At 43.2% G+C, this 13,913-nt stretch overlaps 1 protein-coding gene across 5 annotated transcripts in view; it reads left to right on the forward strand.

Moving 5' to 3' along the window:
- The window catches only part of cnot2 (CCR4-NOT transcription complex, subunit 2), a 187,415-nt gene that overhangs the window by 106,991 nt on the left and 66,511 nt on the right, over positions 1–13,913 (forward strand). For all 5 annotated transcript variants that reach the window (XM_072267459.1, XM_072267461.1, XM_072267460.1 and 2 more), the window contains one exon: positions 4,986–5,168. In XM_072267459.1, coding sequence (XP_072123560.1) covers positions 4,986–5,168 — 183 coding nt within the window. The remainder of the gene's footprint in view (positions 1–4,985; positions 5,169–13,913) is intronic.

Genomic DNA, 13,913 nt, shown 5'->3' on the forward strand with positions numbered 1-13,913 from the left:
AGCCTAATCCTACCAACTCATTAACCTACCAACTAGTACATCTTTGGACTGTGGGAGGAAACAGGAGCACCCGGAGAAACCCACGTGGTCACAGGGATAATGTACAAACTCCTTACAGAGAGCAGTGGGAATTAAATCCAGGTTGCTGGTGCTGTAAAGTGTTGTGCTAGCCACGATTTTACCGGGTGCTTAGCATAAGTGCAAAAATAAGTGCAGTATTATAGTTAGAACCAGAGGTAATATTTTTCCCCTCTGATTTTTACCAAATATTGAAAATTTAAGTTAATACTTAAAAAATGAAATGTTTGGTGAAATTTTTGAGTGTTTTCCTTGGAATAAAAACAGAAAATGCTGGAAACACTAAGATCAAGAACCACCTAGAGAAGGAGAAGCAGTTAATATTTCAGATGAAGATGTTTTGAAGAAATTTAGCATTTTAAGTCAAATCTTTGACTTGAAGTAGTAACTCTTTTTCTCTGCCCATTACTGCTATCTTACCAGATGAATGCTTCCAGCTTTTCTCAGTGAATTAATTTCATGATTTCATTTATAACTTGCAAAGGAAAAAAAAAATCTGTGTTTTTATTGCCTTTCCCTAAGATGCATATTTTTTATTAATTCTAATTACTTCTGATTTAGAGTTGGAGGAAGATAGATATTTGTGTCACAATATTTCTCTTTATCTTTGGAATATATCCTCAAATGGATGGGATAAAGCAACACACACAAAATGCTGGAAGAACACAGCAGGCCAGGTAGCGTCGATGAGAAAAAAAGTACAGTTGACATTTTGGGAGGACTGGAGGAAAAAAAGCTGAGTAGTAGATTTAAAAGGTGGGGGGAGGGGCAAAGCAAAGAGCTGAGAAGTTGATTAGTGAAAGAGACAGAAGGCCATGGAAGAAAGAAAAAGGGGGGACGAGCAGCAGAGGGAGGTGATGGGCAGGCAAGGATATAAGGTGAGAGAGAGAAAAGGAGATAGGAAATGGTGGGGGGGGGGGGGGTGAGGAGAGCAGTACCGGAAGTTTGAAAAATCAGTGTTCATGCCATTAGGTTGGAGGCTACCCAAATGGAATATAAGGTGTAGTTCCTCCAACCTAAGTTGGACACGACAGTAGAAGAGGCCATGGATGGACATATCAGAATGGAAATGGGAAGTGGAATTAAAATGGGCGGCCACTGGGAGATCCTGCTTGTTCTGGTGGACAGAGCGTAGATGTTCGGTGAAGCGGTCTCCCAATCTATGTCGGGTCTCACTGATATGCAGGAAGCCACCCCGGGAGCACCGAACACAGTAAATGACCCCAACAGACGCATGGGTGAAGTGTTGCCTCACCTGGAAGGACTGTTTAGGGCCCTGAATGGTAGTGGGGCAGGTGTAGCACTTGTTTCACCTGCAAAGATAAGAGCCAGGAGGGAGATCAGTGAGGAGGGATGAATGGACAAGCGAGTCGCATAGGGAGTGATCCCTGTGGAAAGCAGAAAGTTGCGGGGAAGGAAGGATGTGTTTGGTGAGGGGATCCTGTTGGAGGTGGCGGAGGTTTTGGAGAATTATGTGCTGGACGCGGAGGCTGGTGGGATGGTAGGTGAAGACAAGAGGAACCCTATCCCTGGTAGGGTGGTGGGAAGATGGGGTAAGAGCTGCTGTGTGTGAAATGGAAGAGATACGGTTGAGGGCAACGTTGGTGGAGGAAGGAAGGCCCCTTTTTGAAAAAGGAGGGCATCCCCTTCGTTCTAGAATGAAAAGCCTCATCCTGAAAGCAGATGCGGCAGAGGGGAGGGATGGATTTTTTACAAGTAGCAGGGCAGGACAAGGTGTAGTTCAGCTAGCTGTGAGAATCTGTGGGTTTGTAATAGACATCGGTGGATAAGCTGTCTCTGGGGATAGAGACAGTGAGATCGAGAAAGGGAAGGGAAGTGTCGTAAAATGGACCAGGTGAATTTGAGGGCAGGGTGAAAGTTGCAGGCAAGTTGGGTGAAGTCGACAAGTTCAGCATGCATGCAGGAAGGAGCACCAGTGCAGTCATCGATGTAGCATAGGAAAAGTGCAGGAAGGTCACCAATGTAGGCATGGAACATAGACTGTTCCATGTAGCCAACATACAGGCAGGCATAGCTGGGGCCCTTTTGTTTCAAGGACGAGGGAGGAGCCAAAGAAGAAATTATTTAGAGTGAGGACATGCTTCATTAGGCGGAGAAGAGTGGTGTTTGAGGGGAACTGGTTAGGTCTGGTGTCCAGAAAAAACGGAGAGCTTTGAGGCCTTCCTGGTGGGGGATGGAGGTGTATAGGGACTGGATATTCATAGTAAAAATAAGATGATGGGGGCCTGGGAACTTGAAATCCTCAAAGATCAAGAGCGTGTGAGGATGTAGGTGGCGATATGAGTTCAGTGGAGCAGGAACAAGCTGAAACAATGGGTCTATCTGGACAAGCAGGCTTGTGGATCGTGGGAGCAGGTAGAAATGGGAGGTGCAGGAACTATGAGGTTGGTAGCATTTTGTGTATGATGCTCAGATTTCCAGCATCTGCAGATTTTCTCTTGTTTCAGATGGGATAAAGTTCTCCTGAGAGCTATAAAAATAAATAAAACACCACTAATGTAAATCCCAAAAACAGTCGACTCCTGCGTTCCTATATGGCACTAGAATAACAGGTGAACACAAGGAATTCAAAGATATTTTTATAGCCATCATGATTATATGTAACATCCCCACCAGGCTGTGAAAATCTTCGAGCATTTGTGATGGCACTGAGAGGCTTAGGTCCTTTTGTCAAAAGCAGATGGGTGCTGACTGTAAATGTCAGGGAAATTTATTACCTACTGCAATTCCCACTTGTCTTTTGTGTTAAGAAACTCTGCATTACCAGTTGTAGAGTGCAAATCTACACTCAGTGCCCACTTTATTAGACACCTCTGCACCGAATAAGTCCACATTCAGGAGCAGGTGATTCGGTGCAGAGGTGTCTAATCAGTATAGCAATGAAATAAAGGGAATTACAGAGGCATGAGAGAGGAGCTTGCCCAGGCAAATTGGAGGATGATACTGGTGGGGATGACGTCAGAGCCGAGATGGTGGAGGCCAAGTCCGTGCATATATTTAAGGCGGAAGTTGATAGTTTCCTAATTGGTCAAGGTATCAAAGGATAGGGCGAGAAGGCATGTGTATGGGATTGAGTGGGATCCAGGATCAGCCATGATGGAATGGCAGAGCAGACTCAATGGGCTGAATGGCTTAATTCTGCTCCTCAGTCTTATGGTCTAACATGTGCATTTAAAGATGTTTGTCTGCACATTGTTATAATGCAAGGTATTTGAGTTATGGTTGCCTTCCTGTCAGCTTGAACTAACCTTGCCGTTCTCTCCTGACCTCTCTCAAGACGTTTTCAACCACAGAACTTCCACTCGCTGGATTTTTTTTTTTAGCTTTCATTTCTGGTACCATTCCCTAAGTTCTTAAGACTTGTGCATGAAATTCTGAGGAGATGAACCGTTTCTGAGATATTCAAACCACCCCATCTGGCACCAACAATTATTCCATGGTCAAAGTCACTTGGATCACATTTCCTCCCCATTCTGATGTTTGTCTGAACAACTGAACCTCTTCTTTTGACTTTTAATGGCAATTGGCTGTGCAAATTAACCGTGCATTACCACCACCGGCCGGACTGTGGTGTGGTTTTGAGCCTCTTGCCCATGTCTGCATGTTTTTATGCACTGAGTTGCTGTCACATGATTGGCTGATTAGATATTTGAATTAACAAGCAGGTGTACAGGTATACCTAATAAAGTGGCTATTATGTGTAAATTGGACCTCATCAGCCTTATCAGAAACTAGAGTGCTGCAGCAGAAGCATGCCATTCTTGGTTCTGAAGGATTATTAAGGAGTATCTCATAAATCCACTTCCCAAAATAGTGAGTTTTGCTGAGAGGCTAGGGCAATCTTTATTGCAGTAAGTCAAAATATGGGAATGTTTTACTTACATAATTTCTTTCAAGCACTTAATAATTGTGCACCAAAAATGTACTTTTTTAAATCTCATATGCTTTTGAATACCATTCATCTTACAAAGGTAAATATAAACTGGGGAGGATATTTTTTTCTTTTATTGCCAGTGAAAGAGATTATTTAATTGTGTCCCTCTAAACACTCCACAGTGTTGCTTTCACAATTTTTTTGAAAAATCATTAGCAATATTAATGAATGCTGCTTGGCATCAGTTCTGAATTAAACACTTCATAGTTTGTTTGTAACTAGCACAGGATAGTTAACATCTTAGTCCAAATGTATTTTTAACTCTGGGATGCTATTAACAGGAATGGTTTATCCATATAAGTTCTATTAAGGAAGACTTTTGAAAAATTGTAAGGAAATGGTCCTTTAGTGTTCATTGCTTACATTCTGAGCAGTGTAAGACCATGAGAAAGATAGAGACAGCCTAAACAAAAAGAGCTTATTTGCTATATGTTGGAGTTGAAAGGGTAGAGTTTATAGGTTACACATGAAACCAGATAATTTCCAATAAAGGGAAACACTGAGGATATTTTTCTAGTGCGATACTGGGGCGTCTAAAATTGCTTAAAATTTCAAATGTAACATTATTGTCATGGAAACATCTTGTTAATGATCTTGTTAAAGAATGAATTGATGCATAATTTTAGGTTGTTTGTAATGAATGTAAATCTGGAAAGGTAAGTAGTGCAAAAGATTCAGCGGAAATTGTGTGGCATGTTTTATTTTCTTTTGTGTGTTTTCTCCTATTATTGGCTCTGTCAAGTATAATGCATCGTTTATATTGTATTAATGTAATGCATAAAGTTGGAAGAGTATCATCTTACTGTTATCCATGGGGAGAAAGAAAAAGCAGGTTTAGCTTTTGTTTTACCAGTTTTGTGTAACGATATTGGATATGGTTTTGGAATAGAATTTTACTTTTTTAATGTATAACATGCAATGTCCTAGTTTACTATTTTGTTTATTTTAACAGGAACATTTTGCCTATGAATCCCAGGAACATGATGAACCATTCCCAAGTTGGGCAAGGGATTGGGATTCCAGGGAGGACGAATAGCATGAGCAGCTCTGGTTTAGGCAGTCCAAACAGAAGCTCACCTAGCATAATATGTATGCCAAAGCAGCAGCCATCCCGGCAGCCTTTTACAGTGAGCGGGTAAGCTGAGCAAGCAATCTTTGTATGTGATGGTCTAATAACCTTTCATTACATTAACCCAAAACACTGTTCTACTTTATATTTTGGCATCAAATGCAAATTCATTCAGGAAGGATTCTCAGCTGATCAAAGATCATCTCAAAAGAGCAGTAATTTCAGACAACAGTAACTGAAGATTTTGGACCAATATGAAAAATCCAAAATAAACAAAATAAGTCTCACTTATGCAGACTTCTGATATGTAGTTTGCTAATGCTGCAGACTTTTTCAAACAAAGTTGATGCAAATAAATGACGATTTGATATTTATCTGATTAAATTAGATTAATTTACTTGTAACTCTCATGTTTCTGTGTAGGTTCTGGATATCCTTGAGGAAAATGCAGCATTATTTCAAAGTGATCATTATGTTTAACATTTAGAAGCAAAATAATACTGATTAGTCATAGACACAGCACAGAAACGGGCTCTTTGATCCACTGACTATGTGCTTAGTAAGCAAAGACTACCTATAACTTATTTTTTTTTTAACCAACACCCCTACATTCCACCACTCACTTAAAACACTCAGCGGCACTTTATGTGGTACCTCCTGTACCCAGTCATTTGACCACTGAGTGTATCTTCGTGGTCTTCTGGTGCTGTAGCTCATCCATTTCAATGTTTGACATGTACATTCAGAGATGCTCTTCACACCACTATTGTAATATGTGGTTACTTGAGTCACTATCATCTTCTTGTCAGCTTGAACCAGCCTGGCTATTCCTCTCCAAACTCTCTCATTAACAAGGTATTTTTGCCCAAACAACAGCCGCTTGCTGGATTTTTTTTTTCTCCGCACAGTTCTCTCTAAATTCTAGAGCAGGGGCTCCCAGCCATTTTTATGCCATGGACCAATACCATGAAGCAAGGGATCTGTGGACCCCAGGTGGGGAGCCCCTACTCTAGAGACTGTCGTGCATGAAAATCCCAGGAGATCAGCAGTTTCTGAGATACTCAAACCACCCAGCCTGGCATCAACAATCATTCCAAGGTCGAAGTCATTTCTTCCCCATTCTGATGTTTGGCCTGAACAGCAACTGAACCTGTTGACGATGTGTGCATGCGTTTATGCACTGAATTGCTGCTACATTATTGGCTGATTACGTATTTGCATTAACAAGCAAGTGTACAGGGGTACCTAATAAAGTAACCGCTTAGTGTATTGGAGCAATTTATGGTGGTCAGTTAACTTACCAATCTGCATGTCTTTAGGATGTGGGAGGAAGCCAGAGCAACCGGAAGAATTCTATGCAGTCATAGGGAGAGTGCGCAAATTCTACGCAAAGAGCACCCGAGGTCAGAGTTTGTTATTAAAACTAAAGGAGGACCCTAATTCCATTTTAAAAACGTTTACTTGATTTTAGAACACTTAACATGCGGACAGAAAAGAAGACAAAAAGAAAATCCAGCACGTGTTAATGTAGAATTCCTGAAAGTATTGCCAACTGTTTTGTTTACCAGTATCACGTTGGATTCCTTTATGAATCTAGTGCTAGAGCACAGAGTCGTGGCTATTCTCTAGCACTTACAAATCAGTGAATTTTGTTTTGAAATCTGCTTTAACTAACTGCACAGTTTGACCCCGTTATAAGAAGTTATCTTACTAATTTTATTGGTTGAAATGATTATGTGGGATAAAGGTAAATGTTAATACTTTTAAGGCTATCACTTAAAATGTGATGAATGCCATCACAACTAAAACTATGAGTCCTCTTTGATTTTGAACACAAAATAATCTGCAGATGCTGGGGTCAAAGCAACACTCACAACACGCTGGAGGAACTCAGCAGGTTGGGCAGCATCCGTGGAAAAGATCGGTCGACGTTTCGGGCCGCAACCCTTCGTCAGGACTGACTGTGTCCTGACAAAGGGTTCCGTCCCGAAACGTCGACCAATCTTTTCCACGGATGCTGCCCGACCTGCTGAGTTCCTCCAGCATGTTGTGAGCTTTGATTTTGAACGTGGGTAGCAGACTCCCTTGCCCTGACATGTAACATGTTGTATCTGGTCCTGAATGTTAGAATGGGTTGAAGGCAAGAGGATGGGATTGAGAGGAAAAATAAATCGGCTATGATCAAATGACGAAAAGATTCAATGTGCTGAGTGGCCTAATTTTGCTCCTGTGCTTCATGGCCTTAATCCTCCATGTGCTTTTCCATGAATGAAAGGTAGAGTTTGGTTTGATTTTTTCATCTATTCTTGTGTTTAGGACACCACCATTTTGGGGCACTGTTTGCTGATCCATTTGGGATTTCTCTGAAAGTAGCTCACCAACGTTCTGAGATGGAAGCAGTCTTGATTACTTTGGCTGATCACAGGCTATGGGTACCTCTTAAATCCATTTAAAGCTGCCCTTAGCGTGCACCTACGTAGCCATTGTTGCAAGCTAATTGCTGTTGGGTAAAAATGGAATAAGAAAATCAGGGTATGCTCAGGAGGCTTGAACTGGAAGATTGCAGAGTTTGGAGGGTTGTAGGAGGAGGTTACAGATATAATGATAGGGCCACAGAAGGGCTGGAATACTACGTCATTAGAAGCTACAGGGGCAGAATAGTTTCATTGTACTTTTCGTATTCAAAATGGGAGCAATTGGCCAGCATGGTAGCATAGCGTTCAGCATCTCGTGTGATGAAGGAGCTGGAGAGGCTGGTCTTGACTTTCATTGGACTGCAGGTGAGATCTTCATTGGACCGTCTACAGTTTGCCTCCCAACCTCATGGGAATGGATGATGCCATCATCTACCTGTTGCAGAGAGCTCACTCTCACCTGAATAATGCTGGTGACATTGTGAGAATCACATTTTTTGATTCCTCTAGCGCCTTCAATGCAATCCACCCACTTCTGAGCAGGAAGCTGCAAAGGATGAGTGCAGATAAATCCACTATCTCCTGGATTACTGACTATCTGACAGATAGACCCCAGTCTGAGATGCTGGTCAGTGGCTCTGAAGCCCCAAGTGGGACTGTTGCGTCTCCATTTCTGTTCACACTGTACACCTCAGACTTTCAGTACAAATCTGAGTCTTTTCGCTTGCATGAGTTCTCTGATGACTCTGCTGTGGTTGGGTGTATCAGGGATGGCCAGGAGTCGGAGAACAGAGGACTGGTGGACAAGTTTGTGGAGTGGTGCAGGAGGAACCACCTTCTCCTGAATGTGGCCAAAACCAGGGAGATGGTGATTGATTTTAGGAGGAAGAGGACTGTGACAAGTCCTGTATACATTCTGGAGGATGAGGTTGCGGTGGTGGAGGAGTACAAATACTTGGATGTTCACCTCGACAACAGACTTGACTGGAAAACCAACACTAAGGCTGCTTACAAGAAGAGGATGAGCAGACACTATTTTCTAAGGAAGATGAGATCTTTCAATGTGTGCAGCAGGTTGTTGGAGATCTTTTACCAGTCTGTTGTGGATTTATGTTGGGAGAGCAGCATTGGTGCTGGTGATGCAAAAAGACTAAATAAACTCATCAAAAAGGCTGGATCCGTCCTTGGCTACTTCATGGACTGCTTTGAGTTAGTGGTGGAGAGGTGATCACTAAACAAACTGTTATCCATTATGGACAATCAGGCACATCCTCTCCATGACCTTCTGAATAAGCAGCGGAGCACCCTTTCAAACAGGCTCATTCAGATCCGCTGTCACAAGGATTGTTACAGAAAATCTTTCCTACCAAATCCAATAAGCACATACAACAGTTCATCTCTGTGTAGCAGGAAAACTCACATTATAGTACAATAGTCTGTTTTATTATTTTGTATGTTATTATTGCACATTGTAAATTATTATTTTGTATATTATTATTCTGAACTTTATTAGATATTGTTATATTATTATTGCTAAGTGTTGCTGCTGTAATGAAATAATTTTCCACTCAGTCAATAGAGTACTACTTAATATTATTAATATTGCTGTTATAGCACCAGCAGCCCAGTTCCACCGTCTTATGTAAGGAACACACAGAAAATGCTGGTGGAACGCAGGAGGCCAGGCAGCATCCATAGGAAGAAGCACTGTCGACGTTTCAGGCTGAGACCCTTCGCCAGGACTAACTGAAAGAATAGATAGTAAGAGATTTGAAAGGGGGAGGGGGAGATCAGAAATGATAGGAGGGGAGGGACAGAGCTAGGAAAGTTGATTGGCAAAAAGGATACAAGGCTGGAGAAGGGAGAGGATCATGGGATGGGAGGCCTAGGGAGAAAGAAAGGGGAAGGACAGTGCCAAAGGAAGATGGAGAGCAGGCAAGGAGTAATTGTGAGAGGGACAGAGAGAGAGAGAGAAAAAAAATGAATGAATAAATAAATAAATAAATAAGGGATGGGGTGAGAACAGGAGGAGGGGCATTAATCGAGGTTAGAGAAGTCAGTATTCATGCCATCAGGTTGGAGGCTACCCAGACGGAATATAAGGTGTTGTTCCTCCAACCTGAGTGTGGCTTCATCTTGACAGTAGAGGAGGCCGTGGATAGACATATGAATATCACCCCCTTGTTCAATCCCTTCCCACCTATGTTCATGACACTTCTCGCCCTCTGGATTTTTTCAATGATTTTAAGTTCCCTGGCCCTCACTGCCTTATTTTCACCGTGGATGTCCAGTCCCCATATACCTCCATCCCCCAACAGGAAGCTCTCAAAGCTCTCAGTTTCTTTTTGGATTCCAGACCTGACCAGTTTCTCTCTACCAACACTCTCTTCCGTCTAGTGGAATTAGTCCTCACTCTTAATAATTTCTCCTTTGGCTCCTCCCACTTCCTCCAAACTAAAGGTGTAGTCATGGGCACCCATATGGGTCCCAGCTATGCCTGCCTTTTTGTTGGCTTTGTGGAACAGTCCATGTTCCAAGCCTATACTGGTATCCGCCCCCCACTTTTCCTTCGCTACATCGACGACTGCATTGGCACTGCTTCCCGCACGCATGCTGAGCTCGTTGACTTCATTAACTTTGCCTCCAACTTTCATCGTGCCCTCAAATTTACCTGTTCCATTTCCGACACCTCCCTTCCCTTTCTTGATCTTTCTGTCCCTATCTCTGGAGACAGCTTATCTACTGATGTCTACTTTCAGCCTGCGGACTCTCACAGCAACCTGGACTATACCTCTTCCCACCCTTTCTCCTGCAAAAATGCCATCCCCTTCTCCCAATTCCTCCGTTTCCGCCTTTCATTCCAGGACAAAGGAGATGTCTTCCTTTTTTAAAGAAAGGGGCTTCCCTTCCTCCACCATCAACTCTGCTCTCAAACGCATCTCTCCCATTTCACGCACATCTGCTGTCACCCCATCCTCCCGCCACCCCACTAGGGATAGGGTTCCCCTTGTCCTCACTTACCATCCCACCAGCCTCTGGGTCCAACATATAATTCTCCATAACTTCCGCCACCTCCAATGGAATCCCACCATCAAGCACATCTTTCCCTCCCCCCTGCTTTCTGCAGGCACCGCTCCCTACGCGACTCCCTTGTCCATTCGTCCCCTCCATCCCTTCCCACCGATCTCGCTCCCGGCACTTATCCTTGTAAGCAGAACAAGTGCTACACATGCCCTTACACTTCCTCCCTAACCACCATTCAGGGCCCCAGACAGTCCTTCCAGGTGAGGTGACTCTTCACCTGTGAGTCTGCTGGTGTGATATACTGCGTCCAGGGCTCCCGGTGCGGCCTTCTATATATTGGTGAGACCCGACGCAGACTGGGAGATCGTTTCGCTGAACACCTACACTCTGTCCGCCAGAGAAAGCAGGATCTCCCAGTGGCCACACATTTTAATTCCATGCCCATTTCCATTTTGACATGTCTATCCACGGCCTCCTCTACTGTCAGCGTGAAGCCACACTCGGGTTGGAGGAACAATACCTTATATTCTGTCTGGGTAGCCTCCAACCTCAATGCATGAACATTGACTTCTCTAACTTCTGTTAATGCCCCTCCTCCCATTCTCACCCCATCCCTTATTTATTTATTTTTATTTTTTTTTCCTTTATCTCTCTTTTTTCTCTCTGACCCTCTCACAATTACTCCTTGCCTGCTCTCCATCTTCCTTTGCACTCCCCTCCCCCTCTCTTTCTCCCTAGGCTTCCCGTCCCATGATCCTCTCCCTTTTCCAGCCTTGTATCCCTTTTGCCAATCAACTTTCCAGCTCCGAGCTCTATTCCTCCCCCTCCTGTCTTCTCCTATCATTTCGGATCTCCCCTCCCACTTTCAAATCTCTTACTATCTCTTCTTTCAGTTAGTCCTGATGAAGGGTCTCGGCCTGGAACGTCGACTGTGCTGCTTCCTATGGATGCTGCCTGGCCTGCTGCGTTCCACCAGCATTTTGTGTGTGTTGCTTGAATTTCCAGCATCTGCAGATTTTCTTGTGTTTGCATCTTATGTAAGAAGTTTGGTACATTCTCCCTACGACCATGTGGGTTTCTACTGGGTGCTCTGGTTTCCTCCCACATTCCAAAGATGTATGGGTTTAATGAGTTAATTCGACTAATAAATTTACTTTGACTTTGCCTTTAGTCATTTGGGTGACACTGGCCTGTTGAGTTGGAAAGGCCTGCTGCATCTGAAACAAAACGAAACTGAAATAATTCTTACTGGACTATTCAAAAATATTGATACTATATTATGATTTTAGCAGTTATTATGATTAACCCATATCTCTTAAAGATTGTGATTATTTTTCAATAATCCTTTAGTCCTGAATTTTTAGACTTCATTGTTTATGTTTATTTGAAAGTTGTAGTTGTTTTTGGACTTTAAGAATTTTAGTTTTGGAATATTTCTGATCATCAGGAGCATTGTGTTTTGACAGCTGGTTTAGTCTTGGGCATGCTTATTTACCAATCAAAAATAAAACTGCTATGGATGGAATTTGTTGCTTTACACCTACCCCTCTTCTTTCCTAATGCTAGGATTTTGCTCAGAAGGCTGTGGACGTGAACCAGTGTTGCAGGGGCACTTCATATGTGATGATTAATAGGAAGTTTTGACTGTGTAATTCTAATCCTCTTCCATGGAATCTTGCCCACTCATATTTCAATTGTGGAATTATGGGGTTGCACACACAACAACAGCTATTTCTATTCATTTACCAAGAGATCATATTGAGTCAATTATCTTCAATTCATCTTGATTAAACCTCACTAATGGTCTTAAATCTTCTCTACAAGGAATGGAGCAAGCTCCCATAAAATTATACTTGACTCGTGGTGAGATACTATAGAGACAAAGTTTTATTGGCTGAATCATATTACTGCCATTTGGGGCTTATTTTTAAAATGCTGGACCTTATACAGTGCAATCCAGTCAATTGGGTCATCAGATAATCAGGGCAGCTGCTTATTTGGGGTAAATCTTAAAGAACAAAGACCAATATTTGGGACACTATGCTGCTTAATTGGGGCAGGATTCTGTTGCCAAACAGTTTTTAACTAGTGTCAGGTGCATGCACTTGTGCCCATTAGCTACTACTTCATGCGTAGAGTTTAACAGTTTTTAAATAGTGTCAGTTACATGTGTTTGTGTACAAAAAGCGGTGACTTTGTCGCTGATAGTTCAAGTCAAGTCACTTTTTATTGTCATTTCGACCATAACTGCTGGTACAGTACAAGTAAAAACAAGACGATATTTTTCAGGACCCTGGTGCTACATGAAACAATACAAAAACTACACAACTACGTAAAACAACACAAAAACTATAGTAGACTATACAGACCTACCCAGGACTGCATAAAGTGCACAAAACAGTGCAGGCATTACAATAAATAATAAATAAGACAATATGCACAGTAGAGGGCAGTAGGCTGGTGTCAGTCCAGGCTCTGGGTATTGAGGAGTCTGATGACTTGGGGGAAGAAACTGTTACATAGTCTGGTCGTGAGAGCCTGAATGCTTTGGTGCCTTTTGCCAGATGGCAGGAGGGAGAGGAGATTGTATGAGGGGTGAGTGGGGTCCTTCATAATACTGGTTGCTTTGTGGATGCAGCGTGTGGTGTAAGTGTCTGCAATGGCGGGAAGAGAGACCCCGATGATCTTCTCAGCTGACTTCACTATCCGCTGCAGGGTCTTGCGATCCGAGACTGTACAATTTCCGAACCAGGCAGTGATGCAGCTGCTCAGGATGCTCTCAGTACAACCTCTGTAAAATGTGGTGAGGATCGGGGGGGTGGGAGATGGACTTTTCTCAGCCTTCGCAGAAAGTAGAGATGCTGCTGGGCTTTCTTTGCTATGGAGCTGGTGTTGAGGGACCAGGTGAGATTCTCCGCCAGGTGAACACCAAGAAATTTGGTGCTCTTAACGGTCTCTACGGAGGAGTCATCGATGTTCAGCGGAGAGTGGTCGCTCTGTGTCCTCCTGAAGTCAACAACCATCTCTTTTGCTTACATTCAGAGACAGGTTGTTGGCTCTGCACCAGTCTGTTAGCCGCAGCACCTCCTCTCTATATGCTGACTCATCGTTCTTGCTGATGAGACCCACCACGGTCGGTTCATTGGCGAACTTGATGATGTGGTTTAAGCTGTGTGTTACAGCACAGTCGTGGGTCAGCAGAGTGAACAGCAGTGAGCTGAGCACACAGCCCTGGGGGACCCCCATGCTCAGTGTGATTGTGTTGGAGCTGCTGCTTCTGATCCAGACTGACTGAGGTCTCCCAGTCGGGAAGTCTAGGATCCAGTTGCAGAGGGAGGTGTTCAGGCCCAGTAGGCTCAGCTTTCCAATCATA

The sequence above is a fragment of the Mobula birostris genome, chromosome 9 (assembly GCF_030028105.1).
Source record: "Mobula birostris isolate sMobBir1 chromosome 9, sMobBir1.hap1, whole genome shotgun sequence".
NCBI classification, from domain to species: domain Eukaryota; kingdom Metazoa; phylum Chordata; class Chondrichthyes; order Myliobatiformes; family Myliobatidae; genus Mobula; species Mobula birostris.